Here is a 17,535-nt window from a genome sequence, read left to right as displayed (position 1 = left end):
TGACTAGCTACTGATCAGCTTTGCTCTCCCAGCTCGTTTTCTATACTATCCTAGGTGAGCTATATTTTAGCTTCATCAATATTTAATAACTAATGTTACTTACATCTTCAAAAGTGATTTTGAATATATTTTAGGGTCTATTTGGCAAAACTCTAAACATGGAATTTATAGTTCTGTAAATTAACTTTTGGGTTAAATACAGTTTGCACCCCTAAAGTATACCCTCTGTAACACTTACCTCCTTAAAGTATCATTTGTAACACTTACCCCCCTCAATCACACTTTAATTTGTATTTTAAATTTTAATACCTTAAAAAAATATTTTATTGAAAGGAATAATTAAAAAGATAATTAAATTATACAACTAAAAATATCTGTTGAAAAATACAATATTTTAAAATTTAAAAATATTATCTTGCGTTGGATATTTATTCAATAAATAACATCTAATTGTTGTTGGACCAATTAATCAAAGATACTCTATCGATAAATTTTAAGAAATCAATAAATAACTAATAGAAATCTTAAGTATTTAAATTTATTTTAGTTCATTAATTTTTTTAGATATATTTTCATTCATTGTTACCCAATATAGAATACTTTTTAAAAAAAATTCAATAATTAATTTTAGTTACTTTTCAATTTTCTATGAACCGTTAATTATTAGATTGTTATGTTTATTATTTTTAAAATTTTAAAATATAAAATAATTGATGTTGAGGGGGGTAAGTGTTACAAATGATAGTTTAAGGGGGTAAGTGTTACATGAGCTATACTTCAGGGGTGCAAAGTGTATTTAGCCCTTAACTTTTTATTCTAACCTGAATCACTAAAATTGGGTTTCAGGTGAAAAAGATATGCACGAATCTATGAACACTGCTCACAATTTTGATATTTTTAATTATCCAAAATTCAAAATGTAACTCATTAATACATAACTTTGTGATCCAATATCCGATCAAGTTAATCCAAGTTGTGTTAGAAAGCTATCTCAAAGAACTACAATTTCCGGACTTTAAATTTTACCAAACTAAAACTAAAACATAATTAAGGTTACGCTTGAAGTCAAAACAGTATTAATAAAATTGATTAGACACTGCACCTCCGATCTCAAGTCTAGTGTCTATTCGTCAGCCATCACAATTAATGATAAAAAGGTAAAATTAATTAACATAAAAAAAAAACCCAAAAAAATTCAATAGGCGGTGATGATTTTTATATGTTTTACTAGTTGCTTATTTTTTTTAATCATAATTTTATTTTTACAAGGACAAATGTAGAAGGAAAGACTTTGAAAATTTCTTGGTCAAGGATATTTAATATGTATGCATTAAAAAAGGAAATTGATATTTTCTAAAGAAAAAATAAATAAAATAAAGTGTTTTCCATGCGTTATTGGTTTTTCTAGGACCACAGTTGGCTCTTAAAGTCATTGACCAATGAACATGTAGATGGGGTCCTCTTGCTAGCCACCAATATGGTTCAATTTTATTTATTTATTCTTTTTTTTTTTTTTTTAATTAAGTACATTTAAATATTTTTCCAATTTTTTTTATTGCAAAAATTAAATTAACCTTAGCTACTAGAATACTATGTATATGTTGTCAAGTTTATATATACATGTAGTGATTAATTAGCCGGCATGTGTATAGTTGAAAATGGTTTCGAGGTGGTAAGTTGGTGTAAAGTTTTCGAATTGAGTACTAGCAGCCGTAGTGTGGAAATTTCAACTCCAACGAGCGTTGGTTCATTGTGGCCACTATTCCTATGCCCGCTATACTAATGGGGACGTTGAGTAATCATAATTTACATTATTTCATCAGAAAAATCTGTTCGATTCTGGGGATGGAGGCCCCTAGGAGCGAGGAATTTCATATATTGGTGCAAGACTGCAAGTAAGTGATTAATTAATATAAAGAATAGTTGAGTGCATGAACACGTAATATATGATCACTTATTATTAATTCGGTTAGGTTTAAATCTCTAGTATTTTATGACAGCTTGAAATTTTTTGTTGCTAATATACACCTAAAATATATTTATTTACTATATGTATAGAGATTATTTAATGTATGCATAAAAAAAGAGATTGTAGATAACAATAGAAAAACTTTTTTTGTGCATTAATAAGTAGGTGTTATGGTAGTTGGTCCCGCGTCCATTGCCATTTAAATTGCTTTATCTTCAAACTCTTCCTTCCACCACACAATATTATTCAATATATCATACCAAAAGATTTTACACAACAAATAAATCCTAAAAATAAATAAATAAAAAAGAAAAAATAAGAAAAGATTACAAAAGAGAAATCAATAATGAAGAAGAGGGGGTGTGGTGGGGGTGGGGGTGGGGGGGACCCCTTTCCACCAATCCAAAACCCCATTAGAAAAAAGAGAACAATTTATTTTTTTTATTAATTTTTTTTAAATTGAGAAATAAATAAAAAAGGTAGCTCTCAATAATAGTGTTATAGATCATCATCATTTTCATCAACAACAATCAGCTTGTTCTAACTTTCTTCCTTAAATTTATTTTTTATTTATTTATTTAGTTATTTTCACCATATATATATATAGTTATATATATTATAGTATACCCTAATCTTTAGTGGGAAGGAGACGTTTCCTCGTTTTTCAGCTGTCTGTATGTATACATCTTCTGACACACTTTGATAATGGCATTTTCACACACACATATATATATGTATATATAACGAACACACACACAAGACATCTTTTTCTTGCTTCTGAAAAGTTTGATTTCTTTGTAGATATAGATATATATAAATATATATATATGTTGCAGAAATATAATCGTGGGGTGCTGCATCAAATGATTTGGAAAGGAGGGTCAAATCAGTGAACTTCCCTTGTTTGATCAATCCAAAAGCCTCGGATTATAAAGGTGAATTTATATAAAATTATTTAATTAATTAAAATATTATATATATATATATATATAGAAGAAATAAAGTATAGTACATCAGTATATATATCATCATCAAGAACACGTACACACACACACACACATGAAGAAAAAAAAATCAATAATATAATTCCTCAGTACATACTTTTCTTGATGAACCCGTTTCTGTTTATTCTCTCCTTTTCTGTACGTTTTCTCTTTCTTCTAATATTTTTCTGTGGAACAAATTAAATAAAATAATAAAAATAAATAAAAGAGTGATAAAAAAAAAATTGTGTGTGTGTGTGTGTGTGTGTGTGGATAAAATGAGTGAATAAAGATGAGCATCTTTTTCCAAGCCTTTCTCAAGCACACAAACCCTCTCTCTCTCTCTCTCACTCTCTTTCTCTCCCTTAAATATCAGAATTTGTAGAGAGAGAAAGCAGCAGAGCTAGAGCCATGGCTTTTTCTTTTTATGTTTTGTCTTGATGACAGTGAAGAAATTATTACACACAAATATATATAGTCTGTATCTATCTATATCTATATCTATATAGCTGCTATACAAATTACATAGCTTCATAGATTACTCAAAATAGCCCAGGTAATTGGTAATTCCGATGCATCTTTTTCAACACACACACACACATACAGTTATAACAGAAATCAATAATCCTCGTTTCATTAACTTTGCAGAAGAACAACAACAACAAGATGATGATGATACATGAAACCAACACGTGCAAATTAAACTGAATTTTTTCCATAGCACGAGGTAAGGTAACCACCACACCACCCACCCCATCCCCACCCCCCCCCCCCCCCCCCCCCCCCCACCCCCACGAATTGGTATTAACCAAACACAATCGCTTTCTTCACCATCGGATCTCTTCTTTCCTCATTAACAAATCAACCTATCTTTCTTTCTGTTTCGTTTCTCCTTCTCTTTTTTTCTCTTTTTGGGTAATTTTTTTGTACACTGTGCCCACTTCTTATATTTTTTTCACCTGAAAAATTATATTATTTATTTTGTAAAGATTACTTTTTTTATTTTTTTTAATAAAATATATATATTCTTTTTTTTTTCTGTATTTCTTTTAAGGAGAATGAAATGAAGGGGGTAGTACGTACATGTACAGTCTGATTATACTGTATATGTTGGACTTTTTTGTTGCAAGGGCTTCTTTTCTTTATTTTTTATTTTTATTTATTATATTATATATACAGATATTTATTTTATTTATTAAATTAATTAATTAATTAATTATGGTTTGAAAAGTTTCAGGAGTGAACCCAATATACAGAAAGAAGAAGAATTAGGCTATTACACACAGTTTCATATATCACTGCCATATCTATATATATATATATACCCCACAACCAAACTGTGGCTTTGCTTCATATATTTCACCATCAGGTATACAGATACACCACGTCTCTTCTTTTACAGTCCACACATATATATATATATTTGTATATATATATATATATATATATATATATATATATGTAACTCCCACTATACTCTCTCGCTCTCAGTGTGTGTGTGTGTGTGTGTGAAAACTGAGTTGGATTGGACGTGAAGTAAAAACTAACGTAGTCCCTTTCCTCAGTTTTTTTATTAGTCAGAAGATCGATCGATGGCGACATACTTTCATGGGAATTCGGAAAACCAGGGAGGCGGCGGCGGCGGCGGCGGGGATGGGTTGCAGACGCTGATTCTGATGAACCCTGGCTACGTCGGTGGGTACTCCGACAACAACAACAACCAACACCCACCCAACAGCAACTTCGTTTTCCTCAACTCAAATAATATCTCTGGCAACAACAACAACAGCAGCCACCACCTTCCCCACGCGCCGCCGTCCTCTCAAACGCAGCATTTCGTCGGCATCCCGCTTCAGGGAACCGCGTCCGCCTCCGGCCAGGATCCCCAGCAGCAGGACGTCTCGGCCCTGCACGGATTCCTCCCGCGCGTCCACTACAACCTCTACAACCTCCCGATCGACATCGGGGCGGCGCGTGACGTGACGCGCGCACAGCAGGGTCTCTCCTTGAGCCTCTCCTCCCAGCAACCTCCCGGCTACGGATCTTTCCGGCACGAGAGGGAGGTTTCCGTTCAGCCGACGATGGTGACCGCCGTCTCCCCTCCCCGCGGCGGCGGAGGAGACGAAATCAGGGTCTCCGGCGGATCGCCGTCGTCCGCCTCCGGGGTCTCCAACGGCGTGAACGGAGTCCAAAGCGTGCTTCTCAGCTCCAAGTACCTGAAAGCAGCCCAGGAGCTCCTCGACGAAGTCGTCAACGTCGGAAAGGGGCCAAAGACCGCTACAGATCAATCACACAAATCCGGCCAGACCAAGAACACCGGAGATCACTCCTCCGCCGCCGCCGCCACAAGCGGCGAAGGCCACAGCGGAGGAGACGGCGGCTCCGCCACCAAACGTGCAGGGGCCGAGCTCACAACAGCAGAGAGACAGGAAATCCAGATGAAAAAAGCAAAGCTCGTCAACATGCTCGATGAGGTAACGACAAAATTCCGATGATGTATTCAATTATACTGCTGACACACTAAATTAAAATTAAAATCAAAACCCACCATTTATTTTATTTTATTTCTGGTTCTGTAACTTGTAAGCTTTCAAAAACCAACTTAAAAAAGCTGCTTATTCCCAGTAAAAAAAGTAACCATCAATTCTTCATAAAACAAACCATCAATTAATTAATTATATTCATTTAATATAATGAAGGTGGAACAGAGGTACAGACAATACCACCAGCAGATGCAGATAGTAATAACATGGTTCGAACAAGCCGCAGGAATCGGGTCCGCAAAAACATACACTGCACTCGCACTACAGACAATCTCGAAGCAGTTCCGCTGCTTGAAAGACGCAATCTTGGGGCAGATCAGATCAGCCAGTAAGAGCCTCGGTGAGGACGACGTCGTCTTGGAATCGGGCAGAATCGAAGGTTCTTCGTCTCGGCTGAAATACGTCGACAATCAAATCAGGCAGCAAAGGGCATTGCAGCAACTGGGAATGATCCAGCACAATGCATGGAGACCCCAACGCGGGTTGCCCGAACGCTCGGTTTCCGTTCTCCGAGCTTGGCTTTTCGAGCACTTTCTCCACCCGTATACTTCCTTTTCAACAATTGTCAATCTCATTTGTCATTTATTTTTTCTTCCGATATTTTTGATTGAATGGTTGTTTTTTGTTACGTTTTTCAGTTATCCGAAGGATTCGGACAAGATCATGCTTGCTAAGCAGACAGGGCTTACCAGGAGCCAGGTACTTACCTATGATATTATTGTTGTCTAGTTCCAGTTAAGGTTCAAAATTGGAACGTGGACTCCGAATTACGCTAATTTTGATCGGAATATTTCTCAGAATTTGGAACAATATTTTTCATTCTGAATTCTGAAAGTTATATCATTTCTGATTTTTCCGATTTGGTTTGGGACGTAATTGGGATGCATATTAAATTCAGATTTCTGATCTGATTTGAATTTTCAAAAAAAATTCCAATTTTCTACAACCCTTACACTTGTCAAAATCATTATTATTATGTTTTTTTAGTTATAGGTGATTGAAAAAAATATAAGTTTTGAATTCTGCCGATTCCGATTTATGAGATTTTTTCCACTTTGGGAATAAGTTATTTTCATAACAATTTCCAAAATTCTGAATTTCAGGTGTCTAACTGGTTCATCAACGCCCGCGTTCGCCTCTGGAAGCCGATGGTGGAGGAGATGTACACCGAAGAGATGAAGGAGAACGAGAAGAACAACAACGGATCATCCGAAGATGACAAGATCATCAACAACAACATCAACAACAAAACCGAACACCACAACGAAGAATATTCCACCCCAAAATCCACCGCGCCACTACAAGACAAAAGCCCACAGCAGCAGCAACAACAACAACATCAGAACAAGAGTTTTGTTATCTCGAGACAAGACAACAACAACAACATGAACATTTCCGGTTTTAACCTAATCGGATCGTCTTCAGAAATCGAGACCGCCACCATCGCCCGAGAAAGCCCCAAGAAACTCCGAATCTCCGACATGCTAATGTCCAAATCAAGCGACGACGCGGAAAACGAGAGCATGTCGAGAGATGGAGGGTTCACTTTAATGGGTGGGCCCACGAATTTCATAGGCGGGTTCGGATCCTACGCAATAAATGAACTCGGGCGGTTTGAACCGGACCATTTCCAACAACACCCCTACTTGGGAAACGGGGTTTCTCTCACACTAGGGCTCCCGCACTGCGACAACCAACTCACCATGTCGTCAGTGCCACACCACCACCACCACCACCAGGCATTCATGCCGACGAATCAAGGCATGCAATTAGGGAGAGGAGTTGAGATCGGCGAAACAAACGATTACGTTGGAATGAACGCACAACAACCGAACACCCACCCGACCAATGTGTACGAAAACATCAACATTCAAAACCGGAAAAGGTTTGCCGCGCAGTTGTTGCCGGACTTTGTAGCTTGAGGGGGTTTCTAATCTTCTTCTTCTTCACTATTTTTTTTTCTCCATTTTTTCTTTAGTAATAGGAAGAAAGGGGATTAATGCATGATAGTGTAGATAAGGAAAGAAAAGATATATATAGTATAGTATAGGTATATATATATTTATATATAATATATTATTTATATATGTATGCATACATGATATTTAAGGAGAACCAATATTGGGTTCTTACGTGCAGCTTAGGTTGTTAGGGGGGCATATATATGGTTGGGGATTATATTGTATATTAATTTTTGATTCTGCAGGTAAAATACATGATTGTGATAATGTAATGTAATGTAATGTAATGTGGAGGATAAAACTAGTTTATTTTGGGGGTGGTATAGAAGAATAAAGAGTGGTTTTAAATTTTTTTGTGCAAATTTTAATTTGATGATGTTGTCTAAACACTTGATTATTGTTTGTTTATAATGGCATTGAAGTAATTAAAAATTTTTGCTGCTAATTATTTCAATAATTGGTGGAGTGTGAGAGCGTTGTGGTGTCTGACAATTCGAGTTCAATTTTCATTGTCAATACTTTCTAGGTTGAGCAAGTATTTCAAATTTTTATTGCTATTTATTGAAATAGTTGGTGGAGTATAAGAGCGCGACATCTAACGATTCAAGTTAGATTTTCCATGTCAATAGTTTCTAGATTGATAGCCTCATTGTAAATCAGTATAACGAATCGAGTTAGATTTCCCTTGTCAATTAGTTTCTAGATTGATCAACTCATTGTAAATCAGTGGAGTATAAGAGCACAGCGTCTAACTATTCAATTTTGACTTCCTTTGTTATTAGTTTCTAGATTGATCAACTCATTGTAAATCGATCAGTGGAATATAAGAGCGCGGCGTCAAACGTTCCGAGTTAGATTTTCCTTGTCAATAGTTTCTAGATTGATCCTAGATGTGGTTATAGTTATACCATATAAATTAAAAGGTTTTATACATTTAAAAAAACATTGAAGGGACTAGGATAATTAAGTGATTATTATAAAGAACTTTAAGGATAAGGATCATGGCAAAGTGGTCTTTTTTTCCAAGGTCTTGTCTTGAGTACAAGATAAAGAAAAGAATAATTGACAATTAAACATAGTCCACAAATATAAGACAAAATATCATAGCTAGCTAAAAAATCTTAACAAATTTATGATTAATCGACAAAAAATAAATCAATAAACTAAAAGTGGTAGTTGATTCTACATTAATGAAATACAACAACACTTGGAGGAATGATGACTGATTGTTACATATATCTTTATTTAAACATTTGTTTGTATGGTAAGGACACATTTTATATTTACTAATAAGTTTTCAATTTATTTTTAAATTTATTTAATTTAATTTAATGAATTAATTAGAAGGGACCACCCTGGTTTAATTTTCAGACCTTATCCTGGATTTCCCTCTGCTCTTCATAAGCTGAGGGGATGATGCTGCTGATAGTGACAGTTTCCTTTCAATTACAATTATTACATCATCATTATTATTATTACTATTAGCTATATAATTTCTGGGTTTTTTTTTCTGCATATACTAAACAATTGGCATCTGATTTAGGTAAATGACTTCCTATATAAGAAAAAAAATTAAATAAAAAAAAAAAGATTTAGGTAAATGACTTCTCAGATAGAAATATTGTTTAATGAAAAGGATGCATATATAACTAAAGTCCTCATTTCTTTTGAATGAAAAAATATGCAGTCAATCATATGGGTGCACCGGGTAAACTTACGCTCTCGTGTAATAGCTTGCAAATCATATGAAAGATATAAATTACAGTTCGACCCAGCGACCGTTGACAAGAAGACGCATGGTTGCTTGCAAACAAAGAAAGAAATGTGCAAGATATAGCATAAGATAATTGCTAAAACACTGAGAACAATCAATAAATAATAGTGCACATATGAGTATAATTTGTCAAACTAAGATTCAATTATAAAAAAGAAAGAAAAAAAAACATATAGAATAAGACAGCTAATATTAACTATGCAAGTAGCCCACCTACAACTAAGGATTAGTTGTAAGGCCCAAGTTCTGAAAGCCCATATAAAGATCTTATTCAATTCTAATTATATTTATCGGCCAAAAAATATGGAAAACTGAATAAAGAGAAATAAGTGGTTAGGGTTTCATTCTGGACAGTTTAATTTTGTGTTTCAATGTTTCAATGTTTCTAATATGTTAGAGAATAACCAATTCAACACGGTGAGGCAACTGCGGCTGAAGAAGTTGCTTTGCCGATTCTCTCGCAGTTTTCTCCGTTTCTAAGCGACTAAATATATCCAAGGAACTTACACCGGACGGATCAATTATTATTTTCTCGAGCACAACGAAATTCTCCAAAATGCAAGCCACGATTGCATCGTCAATTGGTCGACCATGATACCCACGAAATTTGAACACTTTAATGTGCTCGTGCCGAAACCTTCCACTAGCCGCCACGTCATCCATTCGTATATTCTCCGGCTTAGCGTTTTTGTATTTATTCTGCACACCCGGAGAAAAAAATAATAATAATAAGACCCCCGCAATTAATGGATAATATAACAAAGAGAGGTATAGCTAGTCCGTTCCATGATATATGTCACTTTTGAGAGAAAAAAATTTTCAATATTATCCGTCACTTAAAAATTCTAATGCTATATTAATTAGTAAATAAGAGTATTTTGGTATAACAATATCTGTTTTTCTAAAATCAAGATATATTTATTGAGATTTAATTTTTAAGACTCGCGCCAAGGTGAAAAATGACACATATTAACAGAGAGGCACAACTCGTTCGACAATATATGTCACTTTTGAGAAGAAAAAAAATTCTCCAATATTATCCTGTCACTTAGAATTCGGATGCTATGTATACACTAATTAGTAAATAAGGGTATTTTTATCTAATAATATCTATTTTTTTTTAAATCAAGATATATGTCTAAGGTGAAAAATTACACATATGAGTTGATATAGACAAACCAAAAAATGAAGAAACGTAGAGAGAAAAATTTGACCTACCTCCAAAACAAATTCCTGCAAGGAGATGCGCTTGTAAAGTAAGCGAGTGTAGTAACCGTTGCTTCATCAAACGGACCATATTCGATGAACAACTTCTTCAATTTAGGCATTTGGGGAAAAGTGCCAAGTTCGTCGTTTCCTTTTCTGGTGGGAAACCACAGCATCCCCAATTTAAGAGTCTCCAGTTGAGAAATGCAGCGAGACGTTACGGAAAATAATTTTTTTATAGAAATAGGGCTGTAATAGTCACAGTTGACAGATACATCAACTAGCATTGGAACATTCTCGAGCAAAACTCCCTCTAGGCTCGTAAGCCCAAGCGAAGTAAGGCTGGGCGCGGAAATTTTAAGTGATTCCAAAGCCGAGCAATAGGCTATCTTCAAGTGTTTTAACACGAGGGAAGAACCGCAAACCTCGATTTTCGATGTTTTATCCTGGGAGTGACTGACAATCAGTTGTTCGAGTCGAGGGCAGTTACGTAATAAGAACTCGATAGCTCGACCACTCACGTTGACACCTTTAAAAGACAATGATTTCAGGGACTTAAATTCGGAAAGCGTACTGCTTCTTGGGGCAATATTATACACTTCAGGGAAATGGCGCTGCGGTAAGCAATCATGATAAATATGAAAGTCGAACTCCAAGATCTCAACTTGTCGGGAAAACGCGAATTCGAGCCAACGGGTTAATAAGTTAGTGCTGTCTGGTCTGTCTAGAGGGAAAGTGATCCTGAATTTTTTTAAGGTGGGAGATTTGTGCGATTGGATCACGGAGTTCACCATTTTCACGCACTTTCGTTGCTCGAATTTGAGCGATCCGTTGAAATGGAGAGATGGGGTGTGTTTCCACAAGTTTATCCAACGGGACGAAAGGACACTTGTGCGAGCTGCTTTATCGGGCCGTAATAAAGACAGTATATCTACAAGAATGTCGTCGGGCAACCGACTTATCCGATCGTCGTCGTTAAACGAAATTGTCATGATTCCCAACAAAACTTTATATCATGTTGCAAACTGAAGTGAGAGGAAAAAAAAAACAGAAAAACACATTATCAGAAATATATAATGACTAATCATATCAAAGTAAATTAATAAAATTAGGGTTTTAATATTCCTAAAAATTAGGGTTCTTATTCCATATGATTGATCCGGCATCGTATTGCATTAGCCAAAAAAAACCAGATCTTCAGCATATATATAACAAAGTATGTCGTCAAAAATAATTTCACCTTCTTCTTCTTATAGGGTTGAAAATTGGTATCAATTTTGAATCGCTTCTAGAATCTTCGTACAAGAACCGATTGCTATACAGAAAACGGAGAAACTAAAACGAAAAAGATTCTCTTACCTCACAACACGTTCGACCTAATTTTTATTTAGCCCAACTCAGTTAATTGTTGAGTCGGATCGAGTTTGAGTTATTATATTAAAGCCCAAAAATATTACGAGACAGATCAACTCGAGTTAAGGCCGATTACTCGAATTAAGGGCCCACTTGACTAAACTTTATTTTATACAATTGATAAATTCTTACATTTAATTAGATGTTTTAAGGGTTGATAATCTGTTATATCTTATTTTTAGAATTAATTTTTGAAGTGTTTGGAATTTTGTATAATAATTTTAATTACTATGTTCACTCATTATTTATTGTTTTATACTATGTAATACATGCATGAATTTGTATATTATATACCATATATTAAATTAAATTAGGCCATTCATGTGTATTTTATTTATTGTTTTGGCGAAAAAGAAAAATAAATAAATTATAAAGCAATAATCTTAAAGTAAAAAACGCCATAACCATCACCGAAGAAAAGTTTGGCACTAATAAAAGGTGATTGATATTTGATAGTGAGGCGATTAGGAATCCACATAAATTGCAATTTGTCATGTGATTTTATGGTTGACCTTTTTACAGCCACAACAAAACGTGGTGGCAATTTGGTCAACATTCCACCGTTTCTATCCCATTTTCTTTTGACCTACTTCTAATTATTCCATCAAAAACCACATAGTTTTAATTTTTTCATACTCTATGATCGTAGGTGGTAGTCGGACGAAATGGATCAAAATAACTTTTTCAAAAAAATATTAACTTTTTTTCGGAAATCAAAAATAGGTTCCATTTTTCGTTTTAAAAAACTCGGAATACAAGAAATCATTCCGAGTTCGAAATGCCTTGGAGTCGGTGGGATTTCGAAATGTCTCGAAATCGGCGGAATTTCGAAAATTTTAAAAATTACATTAGTCTATAATCTCTTGTTCCAATTCGAGTATAATGGGAATTTTATATAAAAATTTTACATGAAAATGCAAGAAAATCCAAAAGAGAGTTCGACAAAATGCAATAAATAAAACGACATGTAGGAACAACAAATTGATACATATATTCTCTGATAAAAAAATACAACAGATAGTTTCTGATACCAATTAATATTTTCTAAGCTTTTAATTTATTTGACCCTTTTTATTTATAATTTTTATATAAAACATAACATAAGTTATATTATGGAATTACAATATCATAAAATTATGTTATATATTTCGAAAAACGATCAAAATATTCGAAACTAAAATCAGATCGAAAGTCGGAATTTTCTGGTAATTTTATATACAATTCTGATTTCATTCCAAATAAATTCGAAAAAAATCGGAAATCGGGATAAAAAAATACTATCCAAATTCAGATATTGTCGAATTGGAATTGGTGGAATTCGGAAATTCCATTCCGAGTTCCATGACTTTTTTTTTACATTTTTTTTCCAAAAACAATTGTTAATTGAAAAAAGAAAAGTAAAAAAGGCAGGATTCAGTGTTCTTGAACTTTTAAGTCCATTGGTGAGTACGCATTTGGCATTTATTTTCTGCCAATTATAAATTCACAACCTTCATCTGTGTATTTTTTTTGTCATCATAAGGCATTGTCTACTTATTTGGATTTATTATGTAATTTCGAAAGTAAACGAATCAAATTAATTTGAATTAAATCGACTTGAATTAATTATTTGTTGGTTAATATTCAATTAATTAGTAAGATAATCCAGAGCGGATTCTCTCAAGGGCAGGGGTTAACAAAAGAATTAGGTAATTCTGTTAATATTTTATAAATATGAATTTTGCCCCCCCCCCATCTTTTTATAAATATTGGTTTTGGTCTCTTAATTATTTTTGTTTTTCTTCATACTCTTATGTAAATTTATTCTGTTTTTCATATTTATCATTACAATAATAAGATATTATGGTTAAATTGTGTACTATTTCAAATACAATATGAAAATATTTATTTATTTTCGTATTTATTTATGAATATCTCCAAAACGAATATTGCGGGGACCTTTCAAAATTTACCTATCCACCGTTATATTATTTCGTTAAATTAAAAGGTAATACGTCCGTCCGTGAAAATATTCAATTTTTATATATTTTGGAATAAGTTCATTTATTTTTTAATTAGTATAAATTAAAAAATAATCGAGTAGAATATTATTCATCCTCTTGTATTTTAAAAGCAGTCATTTCAACTTAACAGTCAACTCATGCATTTGACTACTAACATCTAACGATGTTAGTAGTATAAATAAATTTGTAATTTCTAAAATTCAATATGGTTCTTTTTAATCTAATCTATTCATTGCCTTTAGTACATGGCATGCTATTATTTTGGTATTATAAATATTAAAAATTAGAATATAACACTGTTTGTATTGTATGTTGAATAAACAAATAAAAATAAAATAGTTGAGTTTTAATTAATACATATAAAAATAAATGAGGAATGGTCAACACTGATCACCGCCAGGGACCAGACAGTGGGATTTCCCAACACCCAACTATCAAACTTAAATCACTACTATTTTAATATGTCCACTACCAGTTGTCGGCAGCCAAATTTATATTCAAGCACGAGTTTATTTATTTCTCTCTATTTTACTTTTTTGAACTTTTTCGAACCTAATTTTTTAAGGAAAAATTAGCATTATTCTATCATTTGGCAAATTCATGTGAGTTGAGAAAAACTTTTTTTTTTTTAATTTGAAAATTTCTCCTTAGCTAATTTTAATATAGAATCCCAGTATTACCCCTAATGAATTTTAACCCTAATCGCTTCTCATTTATTACAGATGACAGATTTTGGGTTTTGGGGGCTTTCTTTGGTGGTTTTGATGTAGGTGGTTCTGTTTGGATTGGTCGTGCAGACATGTGATTTACTTTGCTTGTAAATTTTACCACCGTCAGAATATGAAAGTGGGGGATATGGTGATAGTGTGGCGTAGGGATGGTCTAGTGATGATGCGGAGCATATTTAGGATTTTTTGGGTAGATTGTGCCGAAATATATAGCCTGGGTATAAAAAACCGGCCGAAGTTGCTAACAAGACTTTAGGCATAACTGAATTGGATTCATAACCAACTACGTTTTAGTGGTGGATTAAAGTTAATCAATTAACATTTTGAAGTTCTTATAAGGCCATAATATCTTTTTAAGCATATTAATATGTTAATATATGTCTACTTAAAAAGATATTAATATATTTTTTATTAATATATGGTGGTTCTTATAACTATATTTTTATAAGGCCGACCAATTAACATATATTAATATATGTTTGCTTATTGCTTAACAATATAATTGTTCTCTCTCTACTATTGTGAAGTAAAAAAACAAAAAAAAAAAGATGTATTATTAGTCAGCTTTATATTCAATAATGCGAACTAGTTGAACTACCAAATTAAAATAATGGTACAAACTACAAAGTGTAGGAATCCATGCATAAACCTCCAAAGTTCAAACAATAATTAATTAAGCTTAATTACTCGATTAATTAATTAATCATGAATGAACCAACCTGTTTGAAATAATCGGGTCAATTATAGATTAATTAATTAAATGTAGGGCGTTTGACCATCTTAATTATGCCCGTTAAACGTAAATTAAGCACGGGCTTGCATGGAAAAAAGCATCACGTCTTTTTTCTCTTTTATAGAATGGAGAGAAGATCGAATGACGTTGGCATTTAGTTAATTGTTTTATATTAATCCCCACATTAGACTACCTATCTAGAAAAGTCTTCGTCCCAAACCACCCAAAATATAATTACCATAAAATAATATATTAATCTCTCTCTCTCTCTCTCTCTCTCTCTCTCCTCTTTCTCTCTCTCTCTCTTCACTCTCTGTCATCACACACATAATGCACACTCGATTACCGTGTTTTGACTTTCCAATTTTGAATCTCTTTCTCTCTCACACACCACACACACACACACACGTATACATATATATAAAGAAATAATCCCCAACATCTTCAAACCAAATCAACAACTACTATCCTCGCTCAACACCTTAATTCACCTTCTTCTTCAAATAATTAATTGATCTGTGTATCAATGGCTGAAATCGAGGTTCCTCATTACTTCATCTGCCCTATTTCTCTGGAGATAATGAAGGATCCTGTAACAGTCTCCACCGGCATAACTTACGACAGGGAAAGCATCGAGAAATGGATATTCTCTCAGAACAATCAAACCTGCCCCGTCACCAAGCAGCTTCTCGTCTCCTCCTCCTCCGACGCCGCCGCGGCGGCGGCGGATCTCACCCCGAACATCACCGTCCGCCGCCTCATCCAATCATGGTGCACACTCCACGCCGTCGAGCGCCTCCCCACCCCCAAACCTCCGGCCACCAAACCACAGATCCTGAAGCTCCTCCGCGACGCCGCCAAGTCGCCGCCGCAGGCGCAGATCAAGTGCTTGCAGAAACTCCGGTCCATCGCCGCCCAGAACGAAACCAACAAGAGGTGCATGGAAACCGCCGGCGCCGCCGAGTTCCTGGCCGCGTTCGTCGTCGGAAAAAGTAACCTTCAGTCAGGGCTGGAAGAAGATCTGAAAGCCTGCGACGAAGCGATGGCCGTTCTCCACGGCCTCCGGCTAACGGAATCCGGCCTGAAAACCCTCTCACTCAACGGCGAATTCGTCGGATCCCTAACTCCGTTAATGCAACGCGGCAGCGACGAATCACGCGCCTACTCAATCATGCTGCTGCAACAGATAGTAGAAGTGGCGGAACCATCTCACCTCATAAACCTACGCCCCGATTTCTTCGTCGAAACCACCCAGATCTTAAAGGACCAAATCTGCGAAAAGGCCTCAAAATCAGCGCTCAAAGTACTAATCAACGTCTGCGCGTGGGGGAGAAACAGAATCAAAGCGGTGGAAGCCGGATTAGTCTCCGTAATAATCGACCTACTGCTCGATCTGCCGTCGTCGTCGTCGGAGAAAAAATCGGCGTGCGAGATGATGCTGACGGCGCTGGATCTGGTGTGCCAGTGCGCGGAGGGGAGGGCGGAGGTGGTGAACCACGCCGCCGGATTGGCCGTCGTGTCGAAGAAGATACTTAGGGTTTCGCCGCTCGCGAGCGAAAGGGGGGTGAGGATTCTGTACTCGATTAGCAGGTTTTCGGCCGGGGGTAATAATGGAATTTTACAGGAGATGCTGCAGATTGGTGTAGTGGCGAAGCTGTGCTTGATAATGCAGGTGGATTGTGGGGTGAGGACGAAGGAGAGAGCTAGAGAAATGCTGAAATTGCATTCCAGGGCCTGGAGGAATTCTCCATGCTTGCCTAGGAATTTGCTTTCTTCTTACCCATCTTGATTTGGAATTAATTCAAATAATTTTATTTTTTTCTTAGAATAATTAGGAAACGGGGCAAAAAAAAATGCCCAAATAGTTAACACACACCAAAAAATTTAAATATACTGTTGTTGATACTTCCAGATTTTTCCAGGAATCTGAATTTTGAATACAAAAAAAATTGATACTCATATTACAACCTGTTCTATTGTGTTGTTCGTTTAATTTTGGTTCATTAATTTAATTTTCCTTGTTTTGTTAATTGAAATTGGAAAACCCTTGACTGAAAAGTTATGTAAATAAAAATAAAAAATTATTATTATTCTTACACCATAATTTTGAGTGAGTAAATTAGGACTTTTATTTGGGCCCAAGACACGAGCTGGTCAGGCATAAACAGCCCAGAACCTACTAACTTGGACTGATATATAAATAAGATACATTTCTTGAAGAA

General features: G+C 35.0%; 3 protein-coding genes across 26 annotated transcripts; 2 read left to right on the top strand and 1 right to left on the bottom strand.

Annotated features, from left to right (window-relative positions):
• Positions 1–2,509: 2,509 nt before the first annotated feature.
• BLH1 (BEL1-like homeodomain 1) lies at positions 2,510–7,804 on the top strand. 24 transcript variants are annotated; one of them, XM_088823719.1, is made up of 8 exons: positions 2,511–2,643; positions 2,806–2,904; positions 3,604–3,679; positions 4,190–4,321; positions 4,518–5,426; positions 5,652–6,037; positions 6,134–6,194; positions 6,599–7,804. In XM_088823719.1, the coding sequence occupies exons 5-8, from the start codon at positions 4,545–4,547 to the stop codon at positions 7,415–7,417; spliced, it is 2,148 nt and encodes a 715-aa protein (XP_088679845.1). In that variant the 5' UTR covers positions 2,511–2,643; positions 2,806–2,904; positions 3,604–3,679; positions 4,190–4,321; positions 4,518–4,544; the 3' UTR covers positions 7,418–7,804. The 24 variants fall into 24 exon arrangements, with proteins under 24 accessions (XP_088679854.1, XP_088679857.1, XP_088679852.1 ...); XM_088823710.1 differs by having other exon boundaries at positions 4,184–4,321; XM_088823723.1 differs by having other exon boundaries at positions 3,604–3,684.
• Positions 7,805–10,444: 2,640 nt separating this feature from the next.
• Positions 10,445–11,780, bottom strand: LOC105949881 (F-box/LRR-repeat protein At3g03360). Its single transcript, XM_012973185.2, has 2 exons — positions 11,677–11,780; positions 10,445–11,461 (listed from the first exon to the last, which is right to left on the bottom strand). Exon 2 carries the CDS (start codon positions 11,426–11,428, stop codon positions 10,445–10,447), a length of 984 nt encoding a protein of 327 aa, XP_012828639.2. The 5' UTR covers positions 11,429–11,461; positions 11,677–11,780.
• Positions 11,781–15,460: 3,680 nt separating this feature from the next.
• Positions 15,461–17,277, top strand: LOC105950028 (E3 ubiquitin-protein ligase PUB23). Its single transcript, XM_012973352.2, has one exon. The coding sequence runs from the start codon at positions 15,840–15,842 to the stop codon at positions 17,100–17,102; it is 1,263 nt and encodes a 420-aa protein (XP_012828806.2). The 5' UTR covers positions 15,461–15,839; the 3' UTR covers positions 17,103–17,277.
• The last annotated feature ends 258 nt before the right edge of the window (positions 17,278–17,535 follow it).

Source organism: Erythranthe guttata, chromosome 10, assembly GCF_056151865.1.
Source record: "Erythranthe guttata isolate IM_541 chromosome 10, IM_541, whole genome shotgun sequence".
Classification (NCBI taxonomy): domain Eukaryota; kingdom Viridiplantae; phylum Streptophyta; class Magnoliopsida; order Lamiales; family Phrymaceae; genus Erythranthe; species Erythranthe guttata.
Note: the sequence above shows the minus strand (reverse complement) of the source record. Positions and strands in the feature narration are given on the sequence as shown.